Source organism: Kryptolebias marmoratus, linkage group LG20 (genome assembly GCF_001649575.2).
Source record: "Kryptolebias marmoratus isolate JLee-2015 linkage group LG20, ASM164957v2, whole genome shotgun sequence".
NCBI lineage: Eukaryota > Metazoa > Chordata > Actinopteri > Cyprinodontiformes > Rivulidae > Kryptolebias > Kryptolebias marmoratus.
The window spans coordinates 8699096-8717286 of record NC_051449.1 but is presented as its reverse complement, the minus strand read 5'-3'; the positions used below and the strand labels follow the sequence as shown (position 1 = coordinate 8717286).

The 18191-nt window shown below is 38.6% G+C and overlaps 1 protein-coding gene across 1 annotated transcript; it reads left to right on the top strand.

Moving 5' to 3' along the window:
- Positions 1-271: 271 nt before the first annotated feature.
- wnt9a (wingless-type MMTV integration site family, member 9A) lies at positions 272-17965 on the top strand. Its single transcript, XM_017425911.2, has 4 exons — positions 272-463; positions 11334-11593; positions 11791-12053; positions 13877-17965. The coding sequence occupies exons 1-4, from the start codon at positions 372-374 to the stop codon at positions 14378-14380; spliced, it is 1119 nt and encodes a 372-aa protein (XP_017281400.1). The 5' UTR covers positions 272-371; the 3' UTR covers positions 14381-17965.
- The last annotated feature ends 226 nt before the right edge of the window (positions 17966-18191 follow it).

Sequence of the window (18191 nt, the reverse complement as noted above, 5' to 3'; positions counted from 1 at the left end):
CTTTGGAAATAAACTGAAAAAGTATTTTATCATCCAGTCTAGTTCATCTCAGACTGACCTCAGTCTACAAACACTGACTGGAAGCAGCAAAAAAAAAAAAAAAACACCCAGTGAGGAGAAGCTGTCATACCAATCATAAATGAAGACACGCTGAGATGAATCATCTGTGTGAAACCTGAGAGGGAATTGTGAATCAGTGCGGTATGTATTGCTGTGCAGCTCTCTCTCCTCTGCTCTCCTCTCCTCTCTCTCTGTGCAGGGGAGGAGCGCAGCGCAGCTCCTCTCTGTATAAGAAGTGTTGAACGCACAACAAGGGATTTTACACAGCTACTCAGGAGAAACGAAATGATCTGCCCTGGAGCCACAGCAAAATGCTGGATGGACACCTACTCCTGGGATGGTTATCGTTCACAATTATAGTGTATCTTCTGAGTGCGCCCGGACCCACCACAGCTTACTTTGGGTAAGAACTGACACACACACCGTAGGTACTCCTCTATGACGCTGCTTTCATTGATTTGATTGGTCCTTGAATCACAAAGCAGGCAACACAGTTTAATTTATATCAGAGTGATTTTGTTTGGCTCAGAAAGTATTTATTTTGATTTCATTAGTATGTGGGAGTCAGGGAGGTGTCACTTAGGCCTTGCAGCTGGTGTCTGCAGCAGCAGGTTGTCACTGAAGGTGCTGGGAATTAAAACAATAAGGAAGGCAACTAAATTGGAGCCTCAGAGATACTTCATCCCATGCTCCCCCAAAAAAAAAACTGAGCCAGCAACCCTCTGCAAAGTTACTAAGAGAGTAATTTGAATGACAGGTAGAGGCAACAGTGATTATTTTGCTGAACCACTTGTAAAATCATATCCTTAGCCGACTCTGAAAGCAGCCGCACGGAGTGAAAGGTGAGTGTAAATGCCTCAGACCCAACAGCTGGTAACAATAAAGCAATCTGACTGACTGAACCGGTGGCCGAAACGTCTGCTCTGCTTGCACAGAAAATTCCCCCTATCCAGCATAAACATTGCACAGCAGGTTTTTTTTCTCCTTCTGCTGCTGCTGCTGCCCCCATTACATTTAAAAACACTTACAAGAAAATTAATCTGATAATTTGAACTTTAATACATCGTGTCATACCCAGTAAGTGATGCTTAATTAAGAAGGAGCATCATGATTGTGTTTTAAAGAAAAGGATTTTAGCCTATATGACCTCTACCTCAAAGTACCTACTAATGCTCCAGTTAGTCTGTTTTAGTTTCTCAACACTAACAATCTGAGAAAAGGTCATTCAAGTGAGTGTTGCACGTCATGTTTCACCTGTAGGTGAAAGTGTTTGGTCCCTGACAATGCAAGATCCACCTGCCCTTCCATCCATCTTATATATAATCAAAACAGGCCTTTTTGTTTTACCAAAAATCTCTGTCGCCATGTGTTGCTTTGTGCTCTCCATCTGTCTGCAAATGTTGCAAAACACACTGAGACAAATGGTTGTCGGCTGCAAAGTGATGACACCTAAGGCTCTTCCAGCAGAATCAGATTTATGGTAGGTATGGGTGTTGTACAGGATCCAGGAGTGTTAGGCGATCTGAGAACGGCTGTGAGTCTGCAAGAGAACACAAGAAACATCCCCCTTAGGGTCTGTTAGGCTTGTATGTGAGAACTGTAGTCAAAGTGGATTATGCCTTTAGAAAATTAGTTTTCAAACTGTTAGAACATTTAATATTTTATTTATTGTAGCACCAGCTTGTTGTTCCAACAAACGTTGACTCTCATAATTCGGAATTAAATCAGAAACTTTGTATCTTCCCGGCAAAAGGACTGTAACTTCCTCAAGCATCAATAATGCTCATGCTTCTGTCAAGTCCCTTCTATGTTTTCGACCTGGTCTTTGGTTTTAGTTCACTTCTTAAACTGCATTAAGACAATTGTAACCCTGCTTTGTTTGTATCTCCCTTCCTGTTGCAGTGTCACCCTTGGCAAGTGGTATGTATTAAAGCTGACGTGCCAAACTGGCACTCGCATCAGCCTTAATGGCCATAATGTGTGTTTACTGATTCAATTAGCACTTGTTTTCACTTCCCTCTGTCAGTCTGCTCTCTATCTGTGGCCTGATAGTGTGGAGAGACGTGTGGTTTAACAATACTCCAGATGTATTATCCTTACAGCCCTGTGAGAGGGGAATAATGGATGAATGTCAGTGAATGATTTAGCCCTGCAGCTGAGAAACATGAAACACACCGGAGCCCACACAGGTGACGCAGATACAAAATGTGACTGCCTCGAGGCCAACTTCTCAGAAATTCAACGCCGGTGATGCTCCAGGTTAAATCCATGATCTTGAGGCTTCCCAGGGCCTCCTGGGTACTGATTTACTGAAAATAGTCAATGTTGCATACCCAATTTCCAGAGTGCGGTGGAGCGTAAGTATAACATAAACACAATCTCTCCTGCCCATAGTCTGCTCACCCAAGGGTGGGGTGGGATTCCTGGCGTAGTCGAGCACCCGCATAAATTGTCATCCTTTGCCACAAGAATGTGAACACTTATTTCTGCTCCCTCAGCCTTGTGCAGCAGGTGTCAGATCTACTGCACCGTTATCAGTTACGATAAAATTGCAAATGATCGGCACAAACTTTCAATTTTGCTAAATGTCACAGCACCTTGGTAAGGAATTTGTGAATGTCTTGTGTGTCAGGGGCATAACTCTGTGTTGGTTTTAATCCGATTGTTTGTATAAGGCATGTAATTCTGTGGTCTTGTAAACTCTCCCGAATGCGAATGCACAAACTAAGTCAAGGGTTTGTTTTTTATTTAGTTCGTGTGCGACACATACAGGAAGGCTGCCCACAGTCATGCGACAGGGATTTACCAATTACAGAGGCACCTCAAAATCCGGAAGATGCAAATATAGTGGTTGGTGTTTAATTGCTACCATATTTTTCACCTGTTTGTTGCTGAAGCAGAGTTGCTGCCCTATAGGAAGGAATTATTGTATTCAGCACTTCATTAGCCAAGGCAGATTGCCAAAAACAACAGGATACTGAATAGGATATGTGCACATTAATTGAGAAGTTTTTTTTTCTGTACAGATGAGATTTGGTTGCTGGTTTGTATCAAACAGAAACCTCACTTTTTTGAGCAGAAGCTCAAAAAATGTTACAATCAGTTTTTTAAGTGGCTCCATGTAACCATTTCCTCTGGTTCCCTTCTGTCTTTTGGCCTGCCTGCCTTATGTGCGTGCTGGCATCTCTGCAGTGGTTTGTGGGGAGCTTCTGGGTGATTACCTCTCATTAGAAAGAGCAGCGTAAATGTGGGCTCAGGCTGGCGTTGGCTGGCAGACAGTGGAGGCAGGCGTCTCATTACCAAGCCTCAAGGGCTGATTAGCCCTGACGTGAAGCAGGGCGGGGAGCGCCGTTGATAGAGGGATTTCCCAACTTCATAGGATATCCTGTGGCTACAGCCACACCTCTAAAGGGTATCACTTTAGCCCAAGCCAAGAAGATAGGATTCTCTCAGCGCTGGTGCTATGACAGTGAGAGTGAGATCATGCAAAACTTGGTGGCTCAGATAACTCATTTAAGCCAAGTCATCATTCCTTTGAGTTCTTCACTCCCTAAAAGTTGAATGACTTGCTATGGCAAAGATGTGACATGATGGTGCAGTGTCTCAGCGTGCAGGATGATCCCAGTCAGGAACTTTTTGAAATGGCTGTATGAGAAATAGAGAAGAATTATGAAACCGTTATGTGTGACACCAGCCAGGTATGTGAAAAAAAAGGAAATAATGTTTCACATGTCTAGGGAAACAGAGACAATTATATTTACTGCTCAGATCCCTTTACACTGTCTGATAGGCACATTTTACAGTTTGAATCACAGAAAATTTAAACAGCTGCCGCACACCTTATATTATGAAGGTTTTAGTGGTCTCTGTAGTGAGTTGTTACAGGGCTTACACTGTATAATAACATGGTTGTACAGGATATTTTTGAAGATTACATGGTTTGGCAAGGGTTTTAAATTGTGTTTGGCATGCTTACATCCTACAGCTCTGGTGCCATCAGCATGCAGAAGAGACCGCAGCTAAAATACATATTTGATTATGAAAAGATGGCAATTCCAACTCAGTTATAACAGTCAGCTGGGCACTTTGTTGGTGAATACTGGAGAAATGGGACGGGAACTCCTACTGGTCATAATTCAAACATATGGTGACCTCTGCAGATGAACAGAGCACATTGTAATATAGGAAGATTAATACAGACTGAACATACTCTTAGTGGTCAGTCTATGATGACATGATGCTAATTAGTATGGCCACAGTTTTCCATCCCTGTCCACAAGCAACTTTATTTTTCTTTCTAGTATGAGCACTATGCACTATGCATTTGGTCATAATGCATAGTGCTGTGCATTATGACCAAACCATGTTAATTTGGTATTGTCTAGCCAAAAGTCAGTCTTCCCATAGTCTTGTGGTTTGTGATTTCTTGTGATCCATAACCTGCGACCTTGCAAACCAAACTTTGTTGCCATAGAAACTGTTTTCTCATTGCAAGATATTTCAACAAGCCATCCTTGTTTAGTCTTTTACTTATTGAACTGTCATGAACGTTATTGTTTAACAAGCTGAGTCATGTAGAGTCTGTGATGTAATTTTCTTTTCATATTCACTTAATATTTCTGACATTTGACATACTGGCACATCACCTCTTAACATTAGCAACTATTTAAAACATTTTCCACTGGTAAACAATCACTGTAGAAAAGAATGCACTCTAACATGCAATACATATTCATATTCAGAAAATTATATTTTGGCCAATATAACAAGGAGAAATGTTAAATATAATGTTTCTAGACTTTGTAAATTTCTCCTAGTTGCAACCTGGACCTGTGTCAGAGCCAAGTACAGTATGTGTGCATGAATGTATCTGGTGTGTCGGTGCGCTGGTACTGGCCTACTCTGTGCCACGGTGCGGGCTAGATCAGGGGAGTCATGTGGACACTGCTGCACACCCAATCTGTGCCAGTCACACAGTGACTACAACTGAGCTGCTGACCTTCAGAGCCTTGAGTTCTCACATAGTAGTTAAACCTCTTATCATGCCTTGTACTCCAACTTTTAAACTCAGGTCCTGTTGTCCAGGCTCATGGCTGAGCAGTGAATTTTTCCCATTTAGGTCCTTTATTGTGATACTTTAATACTATATAAAATCACTGTTCTAGAACAAGAGTAGACGGACTTATAAAATATGTTTAATGCATCATGTCATTAATTTAAAAGTATCAAGAAATGACATACTCAGGAACTCGACCATTCAGTCTATGGGAGTAGTCCGACATGCTCTATGTGGGTTGTAAATGACCAGACAGGATGGCAGATGACATAACTTTGGGTCATATCCTGTTAGGTCATAGAAGATAATGGACTTCCCCCTAACACTGTTAATAGCAGCACTTCTACTTGTTGCATGACATTCCCACTGCACAAAAGAGCTCATTACTCAAACAATACTGACTTACTAAGTCTAAAACCAGTACTACTTTGTTCCCAAAGTCTTTAGTCATTTTACTGTACTGTGTCAGTTGCTGCTTGTTAGGTCTAATCACAACATTCAGTGCTTTCAACCAGGGACTAATTTTGTCTAAGCTTCATGTATATTTTTCCTCGGGTATTTTTATTTTGATGGTTGAGGGAATGAACAATGTAACCATGGAGAAAATGTGTTAAGGGAAGGATTTTTAAAAAAAATTTACTCAAACTTCATGGAGATGGACAACAGCTTGGAGACTCTCTGAACCAGAAAGACATTCGACACTGATTCATGGTTTCTTCAATTATTCGGCTCCTACAGAGCACATAGTCAGCCATAGTGAAAGAGGGCCAGAGAGAAAACACCACACACACTCACATTCCTACTACCTCTGGCATGGCCCGGGCTGTGATATACCAGATGGGACCTGGGCCGGGTGGTCTGAAGTTCATCCACCAGTTCTGAGAAAAGCATGCAAACTCCCCCTAAAAATGGATAATTTTAAATTCTGTGAAGCCAGGAAGAAAAAGTGAATGAGTGAAAAATATCAGCACTAACAAGTTTAATTTCCTATGGAAACTTTCTGTTTTAATTCAATGATTAAGCTCTCTTTTTTATAACACACAGATTAGTCTCAAGTGAGCACAGTAGTTTGTCTTCATGGCAGTTGAACTGTTCCAGGTCACATGTCCACGTCTGTCACTGTCTTGTGCTGTGGTTTTGTCTGGAGGAGGCTTTGTTTTAAGCAAACAGCTGGGCCAAATGATTGACATCTGTTTAGAGATATTGACCAGTGGGAATAGAGGAAGTTTGGAAAGTAGGAAAAAAGGTGGAGGAGAAATAGAGGGGGGTGGGTTGCAATCTTGGAGACACCAGACCACACAACCTGCAAGTTCAGGCTGATGGAGAAATTGTGGCTTTTGTGCTTTCTCTGCCTGGGCGAGTTCAGCCTCGACAGACCCTCGTAGGTGTTGACTTAAGGCTGTTGGAGCCCACATGCATGCGCACATAGATACAAGCAGACTGCATACACAAATATGCACAGAATACCGTGTGAAAATGCCAAGACAAAATTCCTAAAACCTAAAATCCAAAGCTGTTTGTCCTCAGAAATTTCACAATACTTTACCATGATCAAAATTTTGTTTCCTAAAGAAATGTTGTTTTTTTTTTGTTGGAAAATTTAGTGAATAATTTATGACTCGTCTGTGTTAAATCTACCATATGTCAAGTTTAAACTTGCAGTGCTTTAACCTCTTGAGATTAATGTACACACAGACTGAGCTGCCTTTGTTTACATATGGTTGTGTGAGTATATGAGTAGCAGTTACAAAGCTGTGTGTGTGTGTTTGTAATTTATACCCATAGAAAGTTAGTAGTGTTTTTTTCTTCCCACTATGTAAGGTCTAACTTCCCTTTCTGAACTATTTACAGGCCCAACTAATGAAGAGTAGGCAGAGGAACCATCTTCTTCTGAGGGTCAGTTACAGAACTGCAGTGATGATGGTGAAGTTCAGAGCTAGTCAATAATTTCCTCAAGGGATTGACTCTGAGGCTCCACGGTGTGAAATGAGCTGTTTTCACCAAACCCACTGCTTCGTAAAATGTATATAAAGTAAATGTCACGGCCAATGGGAGGTGCTGACAGGTAGAGAGAAGGGACTAAACAAACTTCAGTGTTACTAAGTGAAAGACAGTGGAGGAGGTGCAGCGTGAGAGTATTTCAGCAATGTCTGCAAGGCGTGTATACAGAGGCAAGTGTGTGAATAGGGGAAAAAGCAAAGCTGAGCAAACATCAGGAAGAACTTTGCATATAGATAATAGTGAATTTTATATGTTAGTGTTATATTCCATATGTAACCGGTGTTGCTGTGCCAACACCTTAAACAAAAACACCTGCAGAAACTGTGTATGATGTGAAAAACATACGCTCTGATTCAGTATAGTGGTAATACTGGGGATATGCATGAACGTCATTATAAATTGGAAGCAACTTCTATAATAATCAGTTGGCTTCTGTGATTTTGTAGTGCTTCTAAGATAGTATTTAACTGACCTATGAAAGCTACTTAAAGGTTCTCTACAGTTTACTGAATTTCTTTAGTCATTTGGATAAGCATTAATCAGGTTTCGTATTTCAAATTAGAAATGATCCTTGTTCACTGACAGCACTTTAACTGTGCTGTGAGGTGTGATGAATATTTATGTAACTAGCACACACAAATTATCCAGATCTCAGGAGAAAAGCAACTTGTTGGACACAGATCTCCAACAAATCAGGCAGTTGAAATATTACGTATTTATATCCCATCTCTTGCCCAATGACCGCCAGAGATGGGCACCAGCTCCACAAAACCCTGCAAAAAAAGCGGGTAAAAAAATTGATGGATGGATAGATTTTAGAGTTGTTATGGTTTGGCAAGGCTTTAAAGCTTTGAAAACTTAGGTCACTTTTTATGCGTTCTGTGACTCCTCTGCAAACTAGACTTTCAGAATTTCAGAATGACTCATTGCTCTTTTTGAACAGTTAATGTTCTATTTTTTGTTCCCCTCCTATTAAAATCTGAGAACTTACCAATTATTTTCCTGTAAAAAAATAAAATGGATTTCTTTTTATTAATTTTTTTCCTCTTGAACTTTTTAGATACACAGCTTATTGGTTGAAAAGTAAATTCAAATAAAAAATATCTGATACTTTTATAGTCTTTGAGCTTTATTGACTTGCCAGAGACAACTTATGGTTTTGGTTTTCTTTTTTTTAATAATAGTGATAACAGTTAAGAGAAATTCCATTTTCCATTTCTTTGAAGATTAGATTTTTTAAATTTTTATTATTGATCTTTGAGATTGAACCGCTAAACAGCTGTCCAGTTCTTTTGTTCTCTAAATGAATTGAATAAGTTTCTCCTTCAACAAAACAGCAAAGAGATATTTTTTGCACAGCATCATACTGGAATTTGTGGTCCTTATGTGTGACAGAGGGAGTCACACATCCTATGAAAAATATTATCTTTAATCTGTAGCAAATGTTGTTTATAAATTGTAGTTTAGCATTTAGTAAATGGGGAGAAAACTCTGTGATATTACTTGACTGTGCTTTGGTCCATCATGGAGTGGAAATATTGCACAATAGTCATCCCTGGATAGTAGCTTCTTCTCTAGAGATGTGAATAAGTGTTTGTTTCTTCTTCACACTTTGGCCTCAAGCTGTTACAGCCAGAAATATGCCTCTGTGTAAAAAGAGAGACCAAACAGAAAGGGAAAAAGCCTCACAGATGGTAGAACTGAGTTTAACACAATGTCATTCCTGCCTCCTTCTAGCTTTGCTCAGACTATCTTTTTGTCTCAGACAAGCAGACGTCATGCAGACAGTTGAAGCTTGCCATTCTAAGAGTTTTTGTTTTGACATGTTTTCAAGCTTTTGGAAGGTTGGATGCTATTAGATGTTACCATACATGCTTTCCTTAAGAATGTGTGCATCAAATAAGAGATATTAGTAAATTAAGGCCATTATTTGGCTGTTGGAAGAATGCTCAAAGCTGCTCATAATACAATACAAATAGATTAAAATTAAAGTTTTTTATGCACTTTTTGTGCAGATTTGCAACTATGGTAATTTTCTTTATATTTCTATTCTACCAGAATGTTAAATGGTCTTAAACAGGTACACCAGGCAACACTATCATTCCATCACTGACTCCTTGCTTGCAGTAGAAATGTTGTGGAACGATTGTAAGTCATATGTAACTCAGTGGGTCAGTTTAATGTGCTTGTTTTGGATTTTTCTGCACATTTCATGACATTGCTGTTAGTGTATTTAACAAAGCATGAAAGAATTTGGTGGAAAATGACCCTTGTTTAGAGACACAGCTCTCATTCATTGCCTTTTTCTCTATGCAGCCATGCTTATTTTTTTCCCTCTCAGTGTGTTGTGGGAGGAAACTTTGTCAAAACACAGCTTGAATTTTTTGTTTTAAATTTATTTGCCGATGAGTTTACAAAAAAGAGTGAAATCATTTCACATAATATTTATGCAAATCATGAGAACTCCTTACTGATTCGACTGCTTTATTTGTCAACCAAGCTGTTATCCGTGAGGCAAATATCATGTATTTGAGCATCTGTTAACTATTAGGTCCACTGATATGACACAGAGGGCTCAAGGGGAAATGTTTCAGTCAGTACAGTCTGTTATTGGACTTAATAAAACAAATCTCTAGCTGAAGAACTCCTTTGACCTTATGTTAGAGGCTGTGGTGAATATGAGCAATGACAGACTTCTCTCTGAAAAGAAGCATGAAGGCTTAAGTGTGCAAAATATGGATGACCAATAAACAGTTCTGTGACTGGAATGGTAATTAACTTGATGTGTGAGTTCAGTGACTCCTCTGCATCTATTCTGCAACGTGTTGCAGGACTCTTAGTTGTTGCTTGTAAGTCATATGTTTGGATGACTTTAAATTTATTTTGAATGTAGACTTTTACAAGCAGGGTGGGTAACACATACAGTTAATTGTTTTTGCTTGGAGATTGTTTTAAAGTGTGCATGCTTTTTAAACATTTCTATTTTAAAAGATTATCATGAAGTTGAAGGCAACTAACTTTCTCAAGCCACATTACCTTACAAACAAGTATAAAAATACCAGGAATTATTTTGAAGTAAATCTCATTTTCCAGCATGTCACTCTGATTTCATTTGAATTCAAAGTGAAAAAACTCTCTCAAGTAGTCCTTCTATCTTTGTTTTTAAATGCTGTATTTCATCCCTGTCTTCACTGAATGAGGTGTCACTAATGTCCTTTAATATGTTGAACTCTCGCTGTAGAAGAATACAGGCCTGGACACTTGTGCTTTTGTGACTTCTTTAAATCCATTTATTCTTCAGTTTCACTTTAGGGTGTAAAAGAGGCCAGAAATTACACATAATGAACAACTGCAGTGCCAGTCCTGCCAGTTGGTGTGACCAAAATGGTCACAGGCTTACAGTTGTGTCCCCTGTGTGTGTTTATGGAAGTAACACTCTGCTTTCCCCATCACAAGCCCACATTGCTGGTTGTTGGTTTTGCCAGCTATGTAGCACTTCCCACTTTGAGTGTTTAATATACACCTCCCTTAAATAAATACGAATGAAGTGCAAGTTTACCACATGTTCTCTATGTGAGCTGAAAGTTCAGCTTGTTATGTCAGATTTAAGTTCCTGAATGCTGGTCTTTTCTATAGTGAGAATGTCAATTCTGCTGTGAGATTGTGTTTAAATCCACACACCACTCCTGTGAGTGGTGTATAAGTCTTCAGAATTTGATAAAACTACTTAACCAAGCATTTGCAAGCTACTGTTTTACATGCATGTGGCATGCCTATCACGTTTACATGAAGCAATTGCAGAAAGTATGCCCCCATGCAATCACAGTGTTTTGTTGCTTATGATATAAATTATAATCTGAAACTGTTGGTTGAATAATTAAGTCTTTGAGTCGCTTCTTCTGTCATTTGATAACTTTTAAAACTGGGACAAAATGGTGTCGGGAACTTTGAAGAAGCAATTGTTTCCACCACTCCGTCCAGGTTGATCGTAATCTCCAGCAAATGTTGAATTCCCCTGAACATTAACTACTGGCCAACTAAAATCATCTGAACATTAACCAAAGTTTTGAGCATTATATATGCCATTTGTGCTATTTATATTGTTTATCTTTGCAAGTTTACCCAGGAAGACTGCGGCATCCTGTCCTGTTATTGTGAAAATCCCCTCTCTTTGTGCCTGTTTGCTTTAACTGGACTGTGTTTTCTCTTCCTCTAGGTTGACAGGTAATGAACCATTATCTATCCTGCCACTGAATTCCCTACCAGAAGAGACCATGGGCAGGGCCCACTACAAGCTTTGTGACCGGCTCAAACTGGAAAAAAAGCAGCGCAGGATGTGCAGACGAGACCCGGGCATGGCGGACACTTTGAGGGAGTCCATAATCATGAGTGCCCTAGAATGCCAGCATCAATTCCGCTTTGAAAGGTGGAACTGCACCTTAGAGGGGCGCCACCGAGGCAATATATTAAAAAGAGGTATGGATATGTAGACAAAAGTGGTATCCAGGTCAGACCAATACCATCTGATTTTATATTACTATACATGTGGATCAAATTGCATGTGATTAACCTCCTTCAGTCTTTTTAAAAGTTGTCTAATTTTGAACTCGACAAACAAAGAATCGCAGCCTATATTTCTCTACCTCTCATTGATCTCCGTCATGCTTTTCCAGGATTTAAAGAGACAGCCTTCTTGTATGCCATCTCCTCGGCGGGGTTGACGCATGCGTTGGCCAAAGCTTGCAGCGCTGGACGCATGGAGCGCTGCACGTGTGACGAGGCCCCAGACCTGGAGAACCGCAAGGCCTGGCAGTGGGGAGGCTGTGGAGACAACTTCAAATATGCCAACAAGTTTGTCAAGGAGTTTCTGGGCAAACGCTCCAACAAGGACCTACGTGCACGTGTGGACATGCACAACACAAATGTGGGCATGAGGGTAAGTGTGCGAAAACAGCAGCGCTCCTGCTCATCTATTTTGATTCAAGGAAAATCTGATCAAAGAAACAGACAAGCTGCACTTCATGTGAGGTCTTCTTTGAGCTTTGAGGAGAAAAAAAGAAAGGTCCGAATATTTTGGCCTTTGCACCATCAATTTTAAAAGTTCTTGCTTTAATCTGTGGCAGTTATCTATGAGCATTTCTGGGATGCCAGAAACAATTTAGGGAGTTGCACTTAAAGAAGACAATATTAATCACACAATAACTTCATAGCAGTATATTTGTAACAAATAGGTTTTCTTATATTAAAGTAATAATTTCCACCAAAGATAACAAAAAAGGTTAAATTACAACAAACGTGAATCTAACCAGGACTCATTCGTTAAGAAACTAACTGGTATAGGGTCAGAGTTCATTTGGCGTTACAGACAGTACTTAACAAAATGTTGGCTACTTTAAGATTAAACTGATACTTTTGGATATACTGTGCTATGATATTTAGTCTTTCTTTTATAATAAATGAGTTAAATATTACACTGCTGCTAAAAAACTATAGTCCAAGACAAAGTGCCTTGTCCAAATATACAGTTAAAATGAGCAATAGTAGACTTAAAATGTTCACAGCAGTGACATTGATACAAGTTTACATGAGAGAACCTTGGGAGAGTGAAATTACTGAAAAAGCAGTGCTTACTTTGAAACTTTGGAAATAAAGAAATCCAAACTGACTAAAGTAATTGCTACCGTAAATTTGGTGATAGTGAAAGTGCTCATTAGTCAATATTTGGTTTTCTTGTTCAGATTAAATAAGCACTGACTTTTTATTTGCGCTCTGGCACAATTCACCAATTGTTTATGTGATTTTTTTTTAAATCTTGGAAGTGTTTTTAATAACAACATAAAAAAGAAGGAATGGTCATAATTTGTCAAGCCAAAGCAAACTAAAGGTCTGGAAAATGTTTTTTTTTACCCAGCTTTTCCCCCATTCTAACCATTTTTGTGTTGGTTTCAGAATGAATTATTGCAGAAGAACACTTACCACATGTCCATGGCGCACAAAATTCTCCCTTTCAAGCTTGGCCCTCCTAAACACAATTCTTTTAGAGATTTTATTTGCGATTGAGATTTACAACATTGTTTTTGCTCTCTTTATGTGTATGTTTTGCACATGTAAAAAAGGTGCAAGGCCTACCACACTTGCTTAGAATACATTCCCACACTGAATAAATTCCCACAAAACTGGAATGTGCTAACCTCTGCATCCCCCCACCGACATTTTAAAAGCTGACTGATCAAATTTTCCTGACCTGGGGATGTGATGAATATGCACTTCCTGTTCTCTGATCTCTTTTGCATGCAGTTTGAGAAAAGAAATGTCAGATTCTGTCCAAACCCTGTTTAAGACAGGATATTCTTGCCACTGAATTTATGCGCTCAAGCTGCTTTTACCATTGAAGTTGATGCATCACTGAACCCTCTCTTATCATAATACCTGCAAAATTGTTAATTTTGCTCATGGTAATAACAGAAAATAGCTTTCACACAGTCTGTTGCTCTTTCTTTATTAAAGGCCTTTTACAATATAAAATTGTTCTGCTTTAGCTACAGGGCCTTTATCAAAGCCTCTAATTAACTCTATTATAAAAGCAAACAACAAATTTAATAATCATCAAACCACTCTGCTCCACCCTTTTCAAATAATTGGGAGAATAAATTGACTCTTTCAAGTCCTGCTTATTAAACAAAGGCTTGTTAACTTGCATAGCTTTCATACCTTTAATGTTTTACAGTGCCTAACAGTAGTCCTTTGTCTCTGCCTCAGGTAATCAAGGCTGGAGTGGAGACCACTTGCAAATGCCATGGTGTCTCTGGCTCCTGCACCGTCCGGACCTGCTGGAGGCAGCTCCTGCCCTTCCATGAGATTGGCAAGCTGCTGAAGCAGCGCTACGAGACCTCCTTTAAGGTCGGCAGTTCCACCAACGAGGCCACTGGGGAGGGAGAGATCTCCACAGGCCGGAGCCAGCAGCAGCAGCAGCAACAGCAGCAGCAGTCCCTGCCTGGGTTGAACGATCAAATCCCCCGTACTATGGACCTTCTCCACATTGAGGACTCACCCAGCTTCTGTAAAGCCAGCAAGTACTCATCCGGCACTGCAGGCCGCAAGTGCTACAAGGACAAAAACTGTGACGCTATCTGCTGTGGGCGAGGCCATAACACGCAAAGTAGGGAGGTGACCGGGCCCTGCCAGTGCCAGGTGCGCTGGTGCTGCTATGTCGAATGCAAGCAGTGCACGCAGAGAGAAGAAGTCTACACCTGCAAAGGGTAAAGCCATCACCTGTCAGACCCCCAAGATCAGTGAAGCATATCAATGAGGGTTGTGTTGAAGATGACTGGTTGTTTTGTTCTCATGCGATGTTCTGCTCCTGGCGTCTGAACAACATTATGCAGAAAAAAATGAAGCAATAAGCACTTTGAGGGATGGTTGTGGTTTAGGGTATCAGGGGTCCTTCAGATTAAAAACTCTTCTCAGACAACTGGGTCACCATCTCAAGCTTTTTATCACACTGTTGCCTTGCAGAAAAAAAGGTTTTTGTTTCCTTTTTAAGAAATCCATTGGGTCGCAAGATAAAAAAAATAAAAAAAAAAGATCATGATGCAGTTGATGAAGACCCAACATGAGGACAGTAACACTAACAAACTGATTCCTTTGGCTATGCCTGAAGACGAACGGTGTGTATGTCTGTGTCTGTATGCGTGTGTTTTTGTAAGCATGTGAGAATGTGGAAAATAACAAGACTGAGTGACAATTTTTTATGGCGACAAAAATTTGAAACTGCTTCAAAAAAAAAAAAAAAGAGGACAGGGTGTAAGACTTACTTTACACGCACATATTTAAAGTCAAGCACATTGTGTGTTTGCATATGTATGTATATAAAAAACAGTTATATTGTAATATTAAACAAGCCACTTATCTAACTTTCTAAGATCAAACCACTAAACACACAAATGTTTTATAATTTGTGTGCTATTGCTCATTTTTCCTTCCTGATTTATTTTGACAAGGCCCTTTGGAAAGCAGCACACTTGTGTTCGATGTTTTGCTGTGGATAATTTATAGATCCTTTGGGACTACTCCTTTATCAGGAGGAAAGGTTTTTTTTCAATATTATAATGAAACATGAAGCTGTTAGTAGATGCAATTACAGAAAACAACTAAACCAGTCAGTTTAGGCTTTTCTTGGCCTTGAGCAAACCCGTGTTCAGGGATTAACTTCAACCACTATATCTTTTTGGATAAATTTGAAAGAAATAGTGCAAATATAAAGAACATCCAAGCTGGAGATGACAGTGGTCTTATTTAAGCCAACAACATTGCAGCAGGTTATCAGTGGATCAGCAGACAGTCTGCACGTTACTCCAATCAGAATTTATGGAGCTCTGTGCAGCTTAAATCTTATTATGACGTTTTCTTCTTTTACTTTGAAGTTGTAAACTGTGGAGAACTGCAGGAATGTAACTCCCTACCATTTTCATATCTGTTTTTCCTCCTCAGCTGCCACCATTCATTTGAGCCATATTGTGCAGCAGAAATTCAAACAGTGTGGGGGCAACTGAGACTGAGATCTAACTTGACCTGTGTGCAGATTTGCTCAAGTGAATATCTAAGTTTATGCCTCATAGCAAATGCAAACATATTTTATAAGACTAAAATTTGTGTAACGCGCCACAAATTGAGATCTAAATGCAAAAATAGAAATTTTGCTGCTGTCCTCTTTTTGAAGTCAGCAAAGCTGTATTTATGCATGAGTTCATTTGCCTTTTCCTGTTGTAGTGACACAGGTAGCAAAGAGCAGCATGTGGTTGCTAACATACAAACCACAGTAATAGTAACACTTTTAAAGGACATGTTGACATTATTGGAATCACTTACTTGCTTTCTTTAGAATTAGATGAGAAGAACATCATTTTGTGTGAGATATATACAGTAACACTGCAACTAGCAGAAACGGGCAGTATTAGCAGCATCGACGAATTGGTACTTCAGCTCAAGTTCACTATTTAGCTTATTTATCCTGGAACCTATTCTCTGTTTCCCTTTTGTAAATTTAACCACAATCAGACGCTTTTACTTGTTGGTAAACAACCAGATACAAATACTGTAGGTTAAAGAGCAAATTCCAAAAGCACAAGATGTTGATCTCATGCAATTTGTAGCTTGAAATTGAATGAGTGCCATTTCCAAAATGAAAAACTATTTCTTTAAGATGTTACAGAAATGCTGGAGTTTTATGAGAAATGCCTGTGTACATATAAACAGAGAAAACAGTAGCTATTCCTGTATTATCAGCATTTATTCAGACATATTTCAGATTGGTGTGAATTAACTACTGAGTGAGGGACCCAGCGTTGTATTATAGCACCCTTCACGCACTGAAGCCTGAACGCCCTTTTAAAATATTTAAAAATCTGTATTTATGGATACAGTCCAGTACAGAATTATTATTATTATTTTTATTTTTGTAAATAGCAAAGGTTTCTCCTCCTGTGGTATATAGAAAAAAAGAGGCACATGTTCAACTCTCACATGCATTTCAAGCACCCTGAAAAATAGTGTTAAACCTTTTCTGAAAAAAAGTGACTCAGATCTGGTAGTTGCAGCTAATAATCATCAATGCTACACTTCAAATCATAAAAATTGTAACACCTGTAGTTGGAAATGACTAATGCAATATTCACACATAAAGTCCTGGTTCATTCGGCTTATTTATCCTGATGAGCTGCATTCCAAACATTTCAATATGAAATGCTTTTGCCAAGTAAAGACTGGTCAAAACATATACATAGAACTTTGCACGCTAGGTGGAAACCATAATAACTATGCAGAGACTCTGAGCATAAATGCCTGCTTCCCACAACTTGTTTTTTTTTTTTTTTTGATTTTGGGGCTTTTTTTGTTTTTGTTTTATCTTAACACAGTTCTTGTCCCAAACGCAGTGAGGTTAACTGAATTTAAAATGGGCACAACAGGAATACTAAATGTACGTAGAGTGCATTTTATGTGTGTGTTTATCTTGTACAAAAGTTCATAAATTTCTCATGAAAAACCAGAACATGATGCAGCAAAACAATTGTTATGTAAGTCTCGCAGTCAATTATCTCAAAAACAAAACACTGCATTCTTTAGCTGCCAGTGAATTATGTACAAAATTCTATTTTGTAGAAAAGGATGAAAGATAAATTATTTTTAAATGTATTATGAGCTTATATTGAGTGTAAATAAGGTCAAAAATTTTATTTTTTTCCCCTTTGAATTTTATACTCTATTTTCTTTTTTTTTTGGTGTTTGTTCCTGATTGGGGTGGAGGCTTCAATAGGCAATGTATATTATAAACTTGTACCATTTTATATAAACATTATTACCAAAGCACTTATAAATCCTAACAAATTTTCAATCAACTCACTTCAAGCTGTATTTGTAAACCACAATTATCAAAATGTTTCAAATGATTTGATCTGTTTTTCTCAGCAACTACTTTCTGAAAAGCCTCCTAACGCAGTAACTTTAGTTATCCTGATGTATGGTATATTGCAATATAAACTGATACATACTCACCTATAAATTGCTCAACATGTATATTTTGTTAGGATTTATTTTGTGCTTGTAAAATGGAGATAAAACACACAAACTATGTATTTTGTTTTGTGACATTACACCAGCAGAGTTTTGTTCATGTTCACCTATTCATGTCTTATGGGAACTCTAAATTATTTTCCTCTACCTCATGTGTATAGCTTGTAGGTATAAACAGATCGCGGATGACTGGTAAGAATGTATTTAAGTTATTTAACATCTTTGTATAACAAAGGCGAAAAAAAAAAATCTGAAATAATAAATGAATTTTTAATTTTTTTTTCCTGTGTTATTTCAATATTTGTTATCATTTGGAGCATTAAGTTCTGTTAAAACACTAAAAAATGAGATGACAATATTAGAAAAAGTAGCATAGCATGTTGAGATCAATTGTGAAACAAGCTACATATATTTTAAAAGTATATATAAGTTATTTATGGTTCAAACAAGCAAGATATTTGAATTAATAAATACACTGATCATACATGTATTAATTGATATGTTG